The sequence below is a fragment of the Triplophysa rosa genome, linkage group LG24 (assembly GCF_024868665.1).
Source record: "Triplophysa rosa linkage group LG24, Trosa_1v2, whole genome shotgun sequence".
In the NCBI taxonomy this organism is placed as follows: Eukaryota; Metazoa; Chordata; class Actinopteri; order Cypriniformes; family Nemacheilidae; genus Triplophysa; species Triplophysa rosa.
Genome location: NC_079913.1, coordinates 14,031,199 through 14,049,183, shown reverse-complemented (window position 1 = coordinate 14,049,183; position 17,985 = coordinate 14,031,199). Strand labels below are relative to the sequence as shown.

General features: G+C 41.1%; 1 protein-coding gene across 1 annotated transcript in view; it reads right to left on the bottom strand.

The window, feature by feature from the left end:
• LOC130547499 (copine-8) overlaps positions 1-17,985 on the bottom strand; it is a 146,820-nt gene that overhangs the window by 40,214 nt on the left and 88,621 nt on the right. Inside the window, exons 8-12 of the mRNA XM_057323463.1 lie at positions 16,128-16,232; positions 14,160-14,201; positions 12,195-12,270; positions 9,450-9,503; positions 8,659-8,720 (exon numbers count right to left, since the gene is read on the bottom strand). Coding sequence (XP_057179446.1) covers positions 8,659-8,720; positions 9,450-9,503; positions 12,195-12,270; positions 14,160-14,201; positions 16,128-16,232 — 339 coding nt within the window. The remainder of the gene's footprint in view (positions 1-8,658; positions 8,721-9,449; positions 9,504-12,194; positions 12,271-14,159; positions 14,202-16,127; positions 16,233-17,985) is intronic.

The following is a 17,985-nucleotide window of genomic DNA, read 5'->3' as shown; positions in this document are numbered from 1 at the left end:
ATTATAGTTATACTGTATATCATTACTAATTTAGCATCTTTGGAAATGAAAGCCGTAATAATATAACTTAATGTAATTTAGAATAAAATCTAAATGTTTTCACAAAAAAAGAAAAAAATAGCTCTCTACAGAGTGCAAGAGAGCTTGCATTTTTGCTTGATAGAATTAAGTTAAACGTTGAGTTTTCCCTTTTTACAAAGTCTCCTGAAAGCTGATGAAGTGTTTTTTATGCATGAGCTGGTAGCAAGAGAAATGTCTTGACACAAGTATGGAAGAGGACAGATGTTGTTGACTAAAGGTGAGGGGACACTGTCCATCTGGAGGTGAGGAACTTCCAGGGATTAAGCAATTTAGTCAAAACAGCATTCAATTTACAAACCTATAAACATGCAACAAACAAACAAACAAACAAAAATAATGTTACTCAAGGTTTTGCATGAGCATTTTCCAGCCTCTCTCTTATCTTTAGAATAAGACAGGTTGTTTTTGATGCTGTGCCTTTAAGGCTCTATCTACATCTTTATCTCTAATTTATTTTTGGCCTTCCGTCCACACTGAGATGTCATTTTTGTCAATGAAAACGGAGCTTATTGAAAACGCTCCCCAAAGTGGATACATTTGAAAAAGTTGTTTAAACTACAAACTATAAAAACGCAGGCTTTCGAAAAATATGAACATATTTTTTATTATGTGACTCAAACGTTTTGGCTGCTCTCCAGTTTGATAGCGCAAATGTCGGTTTATAAATACTTCAGATCGCATTTCTTAAAAAGGAGATGTAATTTTTACTTGCAGTTGTTGTTCAGGGATGGAATACAATATAACTATAATGTAATTCTATGACAAGAATAAATGAATACATTACAAGCAAATAATAACATGTTGTGATTTGTTTAGAATGCTTTTAGAAAAAGTCAACTAGACATAGGAAAATTGCTTTGGTAACATATTTAAATCATCAGAATTAATAACAACGACATGCATTACATCAGAGTAAACAAAATGTTTATATTTGCAGAGAATGAAAACACATACAGTGGAACATGAGGATTTTTGTATCCTCCTTTGTAATTTTATAGTCTTGTAATTATGTCAAAGATGCAATATTGATGAATTAGCAATTACTTATAGCTTTACACATGTCTAATACATAAGAGCACACTAAATGGAAACACTTCAGGATTTTTAAAAGTCATCTGACCGGCACTAGTTGAATTCTATAGAATTCTGGGATTCGAATAGACATCAATTTTATACTTTCATGCTTTAAACATGACACTGAACAAACCAAAGTCCTGACCCACTGCAGTCTTGAAGGTCTGCTAGGGGAGACTAGCTACTGCTGGTAATACTAATAGGCATTTAGTCAATTCCAATCCAAATAAGATGCATTATTAGACTGAGGTAACATGCAACAGCAGCACAGAGCTAATACATCCTAAATGTGCGAAGTTATTCCCCCTGATATTTAAAGACAGCTGTTAGCATGGCTCAACAGTGCGAAATCTCCCACCAAACACGCAAACATGGCTGACAACAGCTGTCCTTTGAGATATCTCTACACACAATGCTGTAATATACGAATGCAGATGCTTGTGAAGTTCTCCTCAAGGGCTCCCAAATACCAATTAAATGATTGGATTGTTGTTCATTACAATGGCTTTCTCTCTAGAGGCCTACGCTCTTCATCTTCTCCAGCTAATGAGGTGCACTCCAAACTAGTGTCAATCACTGCTCAGGGATGCCAAAGAAAGACATACGATAGAGGGCGGATGAAAAAGTTATACAAGTTGTTCATTACACTGAAGGTGTTTTGAGAGCATATATGAGTGCATTGCACTGCACACTGTAAAAAGGGTGGAAATACAGTGGTAATTTTCTGCCAGGAAAATTCTGCCATTATCCATTAACTTAACTGACATTTCAGTTAACACAAACGTCTCGGGTTACTTGGCTGTAACCCTGTTCCCTGAAAAAGCGTGAACGAGATGCTGCGTTTCAAACGCTATGGGAGAACAGTCTTTGTTCGACCGGTTGTGGAGCACGTGTGTCAAACACGGCAATTTTTTTTGGCTTTAAATAACCTCGGCAGGTGACGTGGCTAATTACACCAGCACCTGCAGGTTATAAATACGCGTGAACACGGACGCGTCATCAGGTTCCAACTTTGTCTGAAAGGACGTCCGGGCACGCCTACAGTGCGGCATTGAGGCGCAGCATCTTGTTCCCACTTTTTCAGGAAACAGGGTTACAGCCAAGTAGGGGTGGAGCCGAACCCGAATACGGTATTCGGAAAGGCACAAATAGCGTGTTTTTTACTAATACTTATTTCGAACAAATACTTAAAAATATATTTGTATTCGGGAACAAGAAAAACTTTATATCAAAAAGCTGCATTTTCTCATGAGACCGCAGTGCATGCCCGCATGAGTGAGTGAGTGAGTGACATTCAGGAGTCGGGGGGGTGGGGGTTAAAGAGGTGACTGACACAGGCTGCTCCACACAGCAACAGAGAAGGCTCGGCTGAGCGAAAAAAGACATCACTGCGTGCATCACTATTTTTGTTGAATAGATTTTTGTACCTTAACTGGGTTCCGGAGGCAGTTTATAACTTTCGGGAAGCGGAGTTTGATCGGGAGATTATTCCATTACGCTGCATTATTGACGTCTGCAGTCGGGTGCTCTCATGTTTGCTCGGTTTACGTAGCTCTGTTAGCTCGGTAATTTAGACAATAGGCTGTTGACAGAGTAACGTTAACGTTCGGTTAAAAATGTTAAAACAATGCTTGTGTAGTTGTGTCGAATTGTATGCACTTGTGGGAGGTATATGGTACGTTTAAGTTACTAGCAAGATGTAGGTTATAGGCTAGTTAACCTTAGCATAGCTTCCCGTCACTCATTAACTTAGTTGAAACTCCTCACATAATGAGGTAATGGCTGTTATGTTATTTTCTTTTCAATGACGTTCCTTGTTACATGTTCAAAAACATCAACCAATATTGTATATCCATAATTATTATAATGAATATAATTAAAGAATACTTACACTATAACGTAAATTAGAAGTGTAACGCAAAAAAAATGGATTTTTACGCCTATTTTGAATTTTACTCGAATACAAATACTTCCCCCCCTCAACAAATACAAATACAGATACAAATACCGGCTGCTTTGCACACCCTTACAGCCAAGTAACCCGAGACGTTCCCTATCAAAAGCTACACTCGATGCTGCGTTTCAAATGCTATGGGAACGAGAATACCAACGCCACCACACTGGAAGTGTCTGGACCCCCCAAGGTTGTGTGGCATGTGTGCACAATCTGAGAGGAGGCCTCAGATACAACTCTGGGATGTAGACTCCAGGACATGTGAGCCTGGAGTAGCATGGACATCCAGACTAAAATCTGACAAATGTGTGCGGAGAGGACCAGCCCGCCACATCACACACTTGCTGCAAGGGGACACCTCTTGCTGAGGCGATTGAAGATGAAACCCCCCTTGTTGAATGAGCCCTGATTCCTTGAGGTGAAGCTTGACCGCGCGCCTCGTAGGCCAGGGCTATAGCATCCCTCACCCAATGAGACATAGTTTGCTTGGTGGCAGCCGCCTTGGTTGTGGCCTCCATAGCATACAAAAAGCTGCTCTGATATACGCCACTGGCTGGTGCGGTGGACGTAATTTCGAAGAGCACGTACTGGACACAGTAAGTGTAATCGTTCCTGCTCCCACGTCATGAATGGCGGAGGGCAGAAGGCCTCGAGAACAACCGGATGCACGGTGGAGAATGGAACTTTAGGCAGATAACTCGGGTGAGGATGCAGAATAGCTTTGACCATCCCAGGGGCAAAAATCAGACAGGATGGCGAGGTTGAGAGCACCTGCAAATCTCCAATTCTCTTAAGAGAAGTGATTGCCATTAGAAAAAACATTTTAAGGGTCAGAAGCCTGACAAGTGCTGACTCCATGGGTCCGAAAGGGGCGCCAACCAGGCCCTCGAGCACTATGGCTAAGTCCCATGAAGGGACTGTCTGTCTAGAAGGAGGCCTCAGTCGCCTCGCTCCACAAATAAAGCGGGCGACTAACGGGTGTTTCCCCACAGAAACCCCCTCAATCAGGGCGTGGCAAGCCGAAATGGCAGCCACATGAACACTGAGAGTACCTGGGAATGTGCCTGAAGCCAGTTTCTCTTGCAGAAACTCCAACACTGAAACAATCTGGCAGTGGATTGGGTCTGCATGGTGAGCCATGCACCATCTTTCAAAAGCACGCCATCTGAGGGCGTAGCTCCTTCTAGTGGAGGGAGCCCTAGCACTTTAAATAGTCTCCACTACATCGGGCCGAAGCCCAGCACCTCTCAGCTGGTACCCTTCAGGGGCAAGACATGGAGATTCCAGAGCTCGGGACGGGGATGAAGTATTGTCCAGTGCGCTTGAGACAAGAGATCCCTCCTGACTGGGATCGTCCATGGCGAGTCGTCGAGGTGGGATACTAGGTCCGAGAACCAGATTCTGGTTGGCCAACGGGGAGCCACCGATAGGAGGTGAGACCCCTGTTGACGGACCTTTGCCAGGACTCCCGGGAGCAGAGCTATCTGATGATATGCGTATAGACGCAGTCTGGGCCACGTATGGGCCATAGCGTTCAGACCCAGGGCAGCTGGATGAGTAAGAGAGAAATAGAGGGGACATTGTGCTGTGCTGTAGGGAGAGAACACTCTTTGTGGCGTTGAGTCTTAACCTGAGAGCTTTGAGATGAGCTAGGATGACATCCCAATGTCGAAGCGCTAGCTCCAGAGACTGAGCTAAAACCAGCCAGCCGTCTATGTAATTCAAAATGCGGATGCCCTGGAGTCGCAGAGGAGCAGAGCTGCATCCATGCATTTCGTGTATGTGCGGGGTGACAAGGCAAGGCCGAATGGAAGAACCCGATACTTGTAGGCTTCGCCCCCGAAAGCGAACCTCAGGAATTTCCTGTGTTGTTGCAGGATCTCTATATGAAAGTATGCATCTTTCAGATCGATCATCACGAACCAGTTGTGCAACTGAATGTGAGACACAATCATCTTGATTGTCAACATTTTGAACTTGTGCGTCTTTAGGAAGCGGTTTAATCCGTGAAGATCTAGGATCGGACGCAATCCCCCATCCCTTTTGGGAACTAGAAAATACCGGCTGTAGTAGCCTGATTCTCTGTCTGGTAGGGGAAAATGTTCTATGGCCCCTTTGACCAGCAGAGCTTGTAACTCTCTGCACGGACGTGAAGACCACGCCGTTGAAACGCGGAGGGTGATATGCAAATTGAATCCTGTAGCCCTGGTCTAGGGTTCTTTATATCCATGGAGAGATACCTGGCAGTAGTTTCCTTTTGAACCCGCTAATCCCCGAAACGCTGGTAGCGGTGGAGATTGTAAAGCGGCCCTGTGAGGGTGCCGAAGAGGAGCCTCTAATTTCTCTTGGAATTTTATGCACCCCTCCTCGGGGGGGCACACCCCCACAGTCCCGGGCACACATGTCTCGGGAGGGAACTGGTCCGGAGTGGGTGGCCGACACTCCAGACGTTTGAGCACGGCGAGGGAGATACCTCACAAACGCTTCTTCATGGTGTTTCACCTCCCGGAACCTGGTGACCACTGTGTTGACCGCGTCACCAAACAGCCCACAAGGCGAGATCGGGACATCAAGGAGGAACGCCCGGTCCCTGTCCTTTATGCCCGTGAGGTTCAACCACAGATGTCTCTCCGTGGTGACCAGTGCAGCCATAGAACGGCCGATGGCACGGGCCGTCTGCTTGGTAGCACGGAGAGACAGGTCTGTGGCCCAGCGTTGCTCTGCAAATGCCGTTTCATCAATCACCCCGCCAGTGCTCACATCATCCAGCAGGTCAGCCTGGTATGCCTGCAGAACCGCCATGGTGTGCAGGGCAGCACCAGCCTGACCCGCTGCCTGAAAAGCCTTCCCCACCAGCGCAGATGTAACTCTGCAAGGCTTGGTGGGGAGAGAAGGTTTTTCAGGGACGACGATGTCCCGGGGGAGAGATAGCACGCCAGCGTCTCTTCCACACGGGGCACCGTCGTATACCCCCGTAGTTTTGCGGCAACGATAGTCGAATAAATCGACGTCGATGGCACGAACACACAGGAGGAATGTGGCTTTTGCCGTGAACGGGACAGCTCGCCGTGTAAATCTTCAAAAAAGGGGAGGGCCCTATGCTGGGGCTCCTCCCCTCGGCCACCCGACAGGTATCTGTCGTCTAACTTTGAGCCTTTGGGGGCTTCTTGCTCCTGCGGCCGGTCGAGCTTGAGACGGTCGACTGCATTCGTCACCGCCCCTAGAAGCTCGTCAAGCGATTTAGCGTAATGAGAGGAACACCCAGAGGCGGCACTCTCCAACCCCGCTGAAACAAGGGATGCTTCGTCCTCTGCCCGATCCGAAGAGGTGCCGGGGCACGCTTCGGAAGCGGATGCTAGGACGCCGCGGTTCGGTGAGTGCACGGGGGAAGTGGACGGATCCGTCTCCCGTGCCTCGGTTAAATCGAACCGCGAACCACGGGACGAAGGAGTGGCGGCTTGTCCCTTTTTAAAGAAAGAAAGCCGAGCACGGAGAACACGGATGCAGAGGGCATCGCAGAGTTCGCACTCTCCCTCGAGCTCTAGGGCAGCATGGTCAGCCCCCAAGCACTCAAAGCAAAGTTCATGCTTGTCCAGTTCGGAGAGGAGCCTCTCACAAGGAGGCACACATCTCCGCTCTGAATTTGACATGACTTATTTATTTAAATAAGTTACGGTTATATAAAAAGTTACGGTAGTGCTTAGACACTTTATATATCGATATACTGTATATATATATATTTATATTTATGCATGAGGTGCATAAATACGTGCAATAAAAACCTGCAGGTGCTGGTGTAATTAGCCACGTCACCTGCCGAGGTTATTTAAAGCCAAAAAATTGGGGCATGTTTGACACACGTGCTTCACAACCGGTCGAACAAAGACTGTTCTCCCATAGCGTTTGAAACGCAGCATCGAGTCTAGCTTTTTATAGGGAACACAGTGCAATGCAAAGTTTAAAATACAAGTGAAACAGCTGTAAAAAAATCAAGACAGAAAACTCCATCTAAATACAATATTGTGCCCTATATTTACAGATTTTTAGTCAGAATAGTAAATATTGAATGGCCGCTTTGAATGGCCAAGGATTGCCTAAGAATATTTGGGGGCATAGAAATGTCCCCACGGAAACAAGCCACGGCAGATGCAGATTGAAATTCAAACAAAAATAATATTTCTTTTAAATTAACAAGAAAAATCTGACACGTCCTGTCTCCAGGTCAGTAACAGCCCGAGCTGACATTATTAATTTTAGACTTAGTAACAAAGGTTTGGACACATCTGAACTTATAACAGCTTCTTTCCCAACAAGACAGTTTTAGAGATAGTCCTTGTTTTTTTCTATAAATCACATTCACACACTCTACGTTGAATTAAAATTAAAAATGTAAATATGGTTTTAAGCTAGTCGTAGCTGTAACGTACCAACTTTAAACTCTCCAAACTCCCCAAATTGGTAAGTGTGCTTACAGTTAGTTGGAGTATATTGCTGTAAGCTACAGCACAAAAACTGTCAAGCAGAATTACACTAACAGTGCTTCAAACTGCGACAGCCAACAGGTGCAGCGAAGCTTTTATACTGGCAGAGGAGAATGTGCATAAATAGGGAAACAGCAAACAAGACTGACATTACGTAATGTTCGCGACAAAAATCCATTTACAGCCCTACACAACTTTCCACTCTAGTCGTTCACACAATAACACACACCGGAAAAATCAGCCATTACAGCTGAGAAAAATCACTTTACAAAAAGCATCCATGTGCATTTGGGCATGTGTTATATATTGACATACTTTATGTATAAGATCTCTCTATCTCTATAAGATAAGATCTCTGTCAATTGATTCTTCACGTTTCAGTTCTGCCTTCAGATATCAATTATTTGCTTTCAGATTCAGTTTTCTTGATATCAGTTCAAACTGAATGATATCAATACATGATGAGTTAGGCAATCCAGTAGAGTTACAGGAAGTGAGACTCATGCCAACTGTATTGCCGAGGCGTGGACAAATCCAGCTTGAGTGCATTGAACTTTCGACAAAACATCTCAGGCTAAAAGGATGGCGTCGTTATTAAAATGGATGACTGGTAGTGTTGTGTCAGAGCAGAGGTGACTGAAGCCTCCCTTTTACCCCCATGATGAAAAAAGTCGCTCAACGTGGGCGTGCGATCTGCCATGCATGGATGCACCCTGCCCACCCCTTGGAGAATGACAGGCAGCATAGTTCACTTTTCATCACACGCAAAAACCGACAGCTCAAACACCTGCGCTAAGATTAGCAACACAGCCTCATCTATCATCTGCCATGAATGGACTAAATCACTCATGGTGTCCGACTTGCTCATATGAAGTCTGTCTTTTCTGCTGCCTGCGTAATTACCCAGAAGCACTTATAACGGAGACCCGACGACAACAGCGATCAGTCGGTGCAGATTCAGATTTTTTCAGATTTTGTTTTCCACAGGCGTGTTGTGTGTGGGGTACTGGTTTGCTTTAGAGGCGGATCATAAAGGAAGTGTTTACTGTTGAGTAAAACATCACTTACCCGCCCTTGATAAAGTCTAGGAAGGTGACTTCAGTGTCGATGAGAAATGACAGCAGTGTAACCTAAAGATAAAAATCTTGTGATAATTTAGAATTTTCATAATGACTTTGCTTTTAATTTGAAGAAAAAGATAAACAGAAGCAGCTACTATCAGATGAAAATGTTTGCCCTGTACTATGGAATGGTTTGGCTTGGGGGCAGTCAGATATTCTTGCTGGGCAATAATTTTAGTAATTATCAGTCATCATAGTTCATTGCATGCAAAATTTTCACATTTTTGGACAGGCTGCCCCCAAGCCCCCCCCAGACCCGGTCCTGTACCAGAGTTTATTTTAGTCTTAATTTTAACATATTTATTTACACTAAATACTAGTAATACAAGTAAAAGAGATTACACAATACATATGTGCATTTTTTACTACTAGCTAGGAAATTGAAAAGCTATTTTGTGTCAACAACAACTGTACACAACTTAAAAGTGGTGTTAGTTGGAAACATCAAAAAATTCTTCCTAACTCAGTCCGGTCAACCACATCTCTCACAACATTCAAAAAACTACTCAAAACCTATCTCTTCTGTGAATACTTGAAAGAAAAAAACCTCTCTCTTTCTCTCAATAGGTATTGTTCTGGCTTTTGTTGAAACTGTATTCGCACCTATTGTATTATTGTTCCTGTATGACATATCGCTTTATTGCTCCCTGAACTCTCTGTAAGTCGCTTTGGATAAAAGCGTCTGCTAAATGACTAAATGTAAATGTATACATGTATATGAAAAAAGTATTTGCTTACTGTTCCAGAGTTGAGGTATTTTTTTTTCTTGTCCTTCTTCTTCGGGTTTATGACCTGTATATGGAAAGAATGAGTTTAAAGCATTAATGTAATTGTTTAAAGAATAATGGAAATTACGTAATAAACAAACGTTATAATACGATAAGCTATATTATACTACAAGTGTATGGTTGCAAACCAATGCCCAAATCAAAACTTTAAACTACGCAGAAATTCAATCTCTCTGTTTAAAATTTAAATAATACCATAAAAACCAATGAAGAAAACATACAGTAAAACAGCATTGGTGATAAGAAATTCTGCAAGTGATTTTAAAGAGATTATTTTAAGGCCTTGTGTGTATATGTATATATATTTTTTTTTTTACATAACATTTTGCAGTTTAGGTTTAATAAATTGGCATAAGAGAATATGTGAATGTAGGCCTACATAACGACTAAGAAAAAAAACTTTTTCCAATAAATGTGCCTATTAATTAAAACGTTTGTGATATTTACACAAGCTAAACTAAAGGCTACGTTTGCCTGTGAAAAGTCCTTTCTGAAGACATATGGTTTTACATAAACGCCAACACACAGTCACACACAAAAGTATATGTACTGTGTTAAAACTGGCAAGTGCACTTTATTTACTGCATTTTTTCCTGCCAACTTATCTTGAACAAACACAAAATGCTGCAAATTGGCGTGCAACAATTTTAAATCAATAAAGACAAAAGGCCTCTTCTAGATGAAATATTAATAGTTTAAAACATCACATCAATACACCGGATTGTTTTCAACCCAGCGTTGGGTCATAAAGTGACAGTCGACGATTCGATGCTTCGATCGGAGGAGCCTGATTCGACTACCAATCTCACAGTCGAATCTTCGCAGAGGTGTTATGCAATGGGGATCATGTCATTTTGTTTATATGGGCAGTGGCGTAGCAGACGGCATGCACTGCGCTATTTATGATGTAAAGAAATGGGACATTTTTTGGGTTGGGTACCGAAACCCCCACGTCTATCCGCGTCTTCTGTGCTGTGAGACCAGTAAAGAGAAGCAGCACGTTCCGCATGCACCTGCAGATGACTCGCAAATGAATGTGTACACACAAACGTTTGTCACTTACTGAATGTTTGTGCATTTAAATATGAATTAACACCTTCTCTTTAAATGCATGTAGTCCGTTACTTAGACTGAACTTTGCGCTGCATGATAAAAAATAAAGTAAAATAACCAAAATCACCATATATAGCAAGCACGGCGCAGACTTTTGGAACTGAAAGCAAGCGTGCGTGTCAGGGGGACGGAGAAAGAGTGCACAGGAAAAAAGGTGAAAGGGACTTTAATTTTAGTATTTGTGGCTTGTGTTTTGAAAATTATGTTCCCCTGCATTTCAGACATTTAGCCTAAACACATTTATTTTGCACATTGTGACTTGCTTCTGGCTTATTTCATTTATTTATTATAAAGGTATATTCTGTTCTAAACAAATTCTGTAAATTAATGTTTGATTGTTTTTTGGTGCATCTAGGTTGCGCTGTACCCTTAACCACCTGGTGTCGTCCACACATGCACTGGCGTGCGCGTGCACACACACACGCACACACACACTCAGACAAACACACACACGTCTGATTCGACTATAGGCAAGACGTGACAATTCTGATTCGACTATGTAAATTCTTAGTCGGGGACACCCCTAGTCGGAACAAAAGATGCATTCTATCTAAAAGCGAATGCTCACCCAGACCTGCCTGAAACGCCTCGTGTAACCACACCCCCACAAATCTACGTCAGTTCGTGGTATGATTTGACTAAGACCGCCCAAATGTATACGCAAATAAGGTGGGCATACCTGTCAGTACAATTGCTTTGGAACCTGATGTTCCAAATATGGTAAGAGGCGTTACATTTCCGTCACACGCTTGCAGTATTCAACCAATCACTACGCACTGGTTAACTGGCCAATCATAGCAGACCTCGCTTTTCAGAGCGATGAGCTTTGTAAAAAATCTGCTCGTTTCAGAGAGGCGGGGCAAAGAGGAGATACAAACATGCACGGTATGTGGAAAATACAATGTTTTTGAACTTTAAATCCTGTATACACCCCTTTAATATTGAATATATTGTCATTTATATCAAATATACTCTCGCGCTAATCTCTCTGTCACATTCATGAAGATATTTTTTCAACTAAGCTGCAAAATTTGTACATGGTGTTTAAATGTCCATTTAATGTTCCAAAACTCTGGACATATTATTTGTGTCATAAATAATGTGGAGTGGGGTTTGGACCAATGAGATTACACTAAAGGTCTTTGCACATACAGCCCAAAATTTTCGTATGCGTTTTTTCATATTTGACGCTCGTTTGTACGGTGTCTCTGGATTGTCAAAACGCCTCTCAAAATGTTTGCTACGGATGCGAAAAAGGCAGAAAATCGAACCCAGTCTGAATCTTTTTATGACGGCCGAAAATATCGGAGGCAGTGTGTAAATGTGATTGACACAACGTGAGGTCGTATTTATTTTTTAACATGCGGAAATTTCGGACGTAAATTTCGGACTCAATGTGCAATGGCTTTAAGACATTGGAAAATTAAATTTCCTGTAGATTTTTGTGAACATTTAAGTGCAGTTTGTTTTTTAAACTGTCACACAGCAGGACAAAAGTTTCCCTCCAGACTGAACACTTCTTCAGAAAAGTAGCATGTTAGCACTTTATAAAACACTTGAGTGAATGTTCTTGACAACTTACCTCATACACGTTGAATTGTGACTGGCCTCTTGATAGTTCTCTGTAACTTGTGCTGAATTCCCCAATAAAGTCGTGACTTTTTTAAAACACAAACAAACACATCTGTCAGCACGGAGAACTTTTAGTTAAATTTAGGGCGTTTTCACACATAAGGGTTTGTTTCGGAACCTGGCGCATTTTCTCTCTTGGTTCGATTCGATTAGGCATATGTGAATACGGCAATCGCGCTAGGATCCGCCCCAAAACAATCGCTCCGAGACCGCCTGAACAAGGTGGTCTCGACCCGATTGCAAACGAACTCTGGAGCGGTTCGGTAGACGTGTGAAAGCCATCCGACCCAACGGACCAACGAACCAGACTGTATCACAATGTATGATATGTAATTATGTAAAGTTGCGTGACGCAAAAGGGATTGTTTTGCTAATGGCTCCCTGTAACAATGTTCAAAATAAGGAAGGAAGGAGGCGGGAACCGGCGAACGTTAAACCAAACTTTTAATAAAATAAACAAACAACAAAACGAAAGTAAAGTGCTGACAGCTCCCTCACAGTCGACTGCCGGCCACACAAACACAATAAAACAACATAAAATCCAGGCCTGGTTCTCTCTCGTCCTTCTCCTCCTTTTATGCTTCCCGAGCTCCGCCGTGAGATACGCGTGACAACGCGCAGCTGACGCTCATTATCACTCGCGTTACCGGTTGGAAAATAAACAGATGCACTCTGACCAATCGAATGAGAGTTTTCTCGCACGTGACTTTTATTAACAAAGTTTGGTCCGTTTGTAAATATATTGAGATATACAGTAAAAAGGCAGATGTTAAAGATGAATGTGTACAATTTTGATATTTACAAAGGAGGTAATGCCAAACCCCTGCCATAGTAATGCAAGAGAGCATGTTAGTACTAAGCTGCTAAATTTCAAAATTCACCATGCACTGAAACCATATAAAAAACAACAATACCAAAAATCACTGAGCATAGAAACTATATATTTGTATGGATTTACAGGAAAATATAATCCAATTCTAATATAGGTGCAGTTCAAACGAAGTGTTGGGAAACTCGATTATGTTCATTCACAATGCATCATGGGAGTGGATCATTGTTAAACACATTTACAGTATCTGCGTCCCAATTCGCATATCCATCCTAAATAGTATTCGAAAATAGAATTAGTATGTCCCCAATTTTTTTTTTTTTTTGAGTTTACCAAGTCCCTTGCACATCTGCCACAAATACGTCTAGATGATGTACAACGTCTTGCAGACAAATTTTTGCAAACGACAAGATCAAAGCTAGAGAAAGGACACAAATTCTTCGTTGAACAGTACCTGTTTGATTATGAAGGTAAGTGTTTTGTTTTCTTTTTTTGTTAGCGAAGGTGCTAGGATAAGTACTTGAAACGTGTTCTGTCAGTTTTTTTTCACTGTTGTTAAATTCCTGCACGACGGCAAAACGGAAGTTCTTCCTCTTCTTCTTGTTTGTTGCAAGACGGATGTTATGATACACTGCTTTGCGAAAAGGTGGAAGTTAAGTGACATCATTGTGAAAAGGGCCTATTGGGATGCAGCAAGTGAGTTATGTTTCCATGGTAATGGTGGCTTTTCTGATTGGTGGATCTCTCTTTAAGATTGAGGGTGGCTCCTACCAAAATCTACAAGTAGGTTAAAAGCCACAAGTCTTTTAGCTTCTTTTCATTTAGCTTCTAGAGAAGCATCTTATAACAAATCTGTACTGAAGTTTATCTGCTATTGTATATTAATTCTCCATGGACAAATCGAACAGGATTTTTACTTCTGAAACCCAACTGTTAAGCCTGATGCGCACTCTACAGACTTAAAATAACAACTTAATCATTTTATCATAAGAGTGTGTCTCTTTTACATTCAGAGCACTTCAGCTATCATGACACACACTATAAATTAATGGATGTTAGATACAGTGACTGTTTCCAGCTCATTACCTGCCATCTCGATCCCAGTCATACACTTCAACTTTGATCGTTCTGTGAGAGACAGACAGAAAGAGAGTTAGTTTAAAAATTGGTATTCGTCTATATTGACCATCAACTGTGGTGTCTGTATGTGACTCCAATCACACATCCCTATCTGCGATACAACTCCATCTATGACGTTATTTCACACCACAGTAATGTAAGTTTTTCTTTTTTTGTACACTCTGTTATGGTGGTGTCAGATTTTTTTACATAAAAAGGACCGCCAAAATGTTTTGGCCACTAACAAAGTACCAAACCATTTGCATCTGCAAACTAAAAATTGGTAACAATATTATACAGATCATCATATTAACCACGGACATTTTTCACAATGTTTGACAACTACAAAATGGCTTAAATTATAGTAAACACCCTTATTAATACATTTTCATAAACTGTATCCCATGTACTGCATGATTACTATTCACTTTTCATGAAACGACAGGATAATACAAATTTAGAGTGACCTGCTAGATGGTAGAGGATAGAAAATAGTAAGAAAAGTCAAAGACATGGTCTGATAGATAGTGTGCATGAGTTTGGATCCATCATGGTGTAATTTAGCAGACAATTTTTATTCAAAGAGACATGTGGTGTACATTCAAGGTGTACATTTAGCCAATTTGTGTGTACCCTGTGTATTGACCTCATCACCTTGGTGTTTATTATACATATGTGAATGATTTTGTGGATTGTTAGGGAGAGATGTGCTATTTATTTTTTCCAAACAGTATGACTTCCCATGCACTTCTTACATTTGGAATTCCATACAAACAAACTGGAATACAAAACCTGTGAACTTTTAACTTAAGCCAGTGAGCAGTCTGAAAAAAGCAACATGGTAGTAATGTAGACATGTCATTCCATCTTATATATTTCCTGATATGAAAAAAGCATAATTATACACGAAAAAATGTAGTTCATATTTAGAAAATAGAATAAAGTGGCAAACTCATAGTAACCATGCCATTACCTTCAGTCCTAGTGTGACTCACAGAAAATAATCGCAACCTCTACTGTCCCCAGTGTACAGGCAAGTGATGAGTTTGCACAGTTCAAATTGAACTTCTCTGTCAATTACACAAGAGCTTAAACGCAACACGTGCTAACAAGAACCCAATCCCCACAACGTCCCTTCGCACCCATTCTCTGTGTTATCATCACGAGACACTCCTTGCTTTTTCATTAGAGTGTGTGTGGTGGCTTATCTCACGTCCCAGACTCCCCAGTTCGTCCAGTGCTTCTCCTTTCCGTCTATCAGGCTCTCTCTTTCGTGTCCCACATGTTCAATTAGAGATAAAGCCACGGCATTGTGTGGGAGAGCCTGCTACGGCACCGATCGATGGTCATCAGCGAGAGTACCTCTACTGTGCAGAAGCTTCCAATTTTATCGCCACACAGCAAACAGTCTGTTTGAGGCACTCCTGGTGGAGGCTTCTAGGATGCGGTCTTATCTAGTGCTTTGGATTTCCCTTTATGTTGGGTCTGTATGACTATCTCACTATACTGTCCCTAAAATATTCCTGTAACTCCTTACACTGAAACTATCATACGGGTTGAAGACAAAAAAGGATGTCCATGACTATATCAAGTTTTGCAAAAATGCAATCACCTAAAAAAATCAACGATCATCCTCAACCAATCCAAAAACATCAATTAGTTACAGATTTGGAAAACCTATGATTTCCAATAGCCATGTACATTTATTTGTATTGATTATTTTAGTTGAAGCTTTTATGCAGTGACCCTTCAACATCCAAATCAACTGCATCAACACTGCATTCAGCAAACACAAGCATCACAATTCATCACCATTTCTCAGTCCAAACGTAATACACATTTATTGGCGGCTCATTGACAAAATGTTAAATGCTCTCTCATTTGGAAGTTACACAAGTTGTAAATGAATAAATGTGAATCAACTTCAGTCCATACCTGTCATAATCGCCATTGCATAAGGCCCTGACAGGTATTTTGAAGGCCTCCCACACAGGGTTGAGAGTGTTCTTTACCACCTCTGTTTTATGGCAAATGGTGAATCTGCAAGACAACAAGACAGTGGTTAAAGCTTTCATCTGTAACCTGTTTTTGGTTGAAAACAAATCGTATATAAACAATCTACAAATGACTAATTACCCTGTTTCATAACAGTAAGCTTATAATAATGATATATACCATTACTATTTGAGCTGTCAGGTCAGATTTTGTACCTAAAGTAACCTGCAATTTTACATTTCCGACAGAGATAGCGATAATATATGGATTGCAGACATTACAGCAGCAATATACGTATTGCAGACATTATAGTGAACTGTGGTGGGTGTATAATTAATATTATTCCTAATTTTATATTTATTTCATTGTCATTTAAACACGAAAGTAAAATTTCTGCAATTTTAGTTACCAAAAACTGCTGATCCTATTCACGCTGAAATAGCAATATATTCACATCACATGGAGTTTTATCCACATTATTTCTGTAAAATTACTGGAAACGACTTCAAATGTTCTTGGACATTCATATTGCTCAGCATCAACTGGGCCGTTTCAGAAGCCGAACAAATATTTGACATAATTGGTTTGACTTTTAGACAGTGGCCCTTGAGCTAAACCTTCCTCAACTCCTCACAGCCACAGGATTTTCTTTAAAAACAGACTCTGTTCTCTAAAGGACAGACACATGAATGGATTGCTCAGTTACAGGCTCAGTACACAGCTCAATTCTGGCCTTTATTCCTACAGTATTTACTCTCTCTCTCCGTCTCTCTGTCTCTTTCTCACAAGAGTTCAGGTATGTGTGTGTGCGATTTAAGTGTTGCTAAAAAATCATCTAAAAATGCCATGCTTTGCTGTGAGGTGGTCTGGGGCCAGTCAAGCTACTGAAACGAGATGCCAAGTAATGACCATTTCTGCCTGCTAGCTGGACAACAACCGTTCTTTTTAGAAAGCAATAGACTATATTTGAAATGATTTCTTTGAAAATGTAACCACAGCCACATCCAGCAAGTGTTGCAACACATTCAGTTAAAAAACAAAGAGTTTGAATATTTATGATGCATATAGGGCTTTTCACACTTGAAATGGTTAACCCCGGGTTATTTTAAACCAGAGGCGTTGCTAGACCTAAAGCTCTACTGGGGCACAGGCCCCCATTACTTTTTCTATCACTTTTTTCTTAAAAACCTGCTGTGTGCAAGAAGAATGCAAAACAATGCACAACAAACTTCCCTTTTTCAAAATATTCAGGTATCTTCAACATACTTAACATAAACTTCATTACAGTAACATGTTTGCATGCACTGAATGGAAATAATGAAAGCAACAATTACATTTTAAACATGAATTTAAAATTACAATATTTCAAGAAAGTCGTTTTATGGCTCCAAGATATTTTATCTAAAAAAAACAATATTTTCTGGTTTTACAGCCAAGTCAAAACAAAGTTGGTTCATCAACTGTACTGTATTAAACTGTACTGCGTATAATAGCACAATATCTGCCAACTTTTTTAATGTAATGTCCTAAACTATAGAGCTAGCACATTAAATCTTAATTTCATTTCTGAAAGTACAGAAGACAAATGTTTTTCTAAGCAACAATGCAATTTTACAGACTTGTCAAAGGTTTTCCTGAGACATTTTTCTCTAATGTCTGAGACCTGACTGGCTGGGGATGTACAGTAGTTTGTTTATCAAGTCTTACCTCCCTCAAACTCATCATCTCTCCTTTCTGTAAAGTGCAAACAAATTCTGATGTCCATCTACAGGGGCTGTTAATGAATCAGAATAAGATG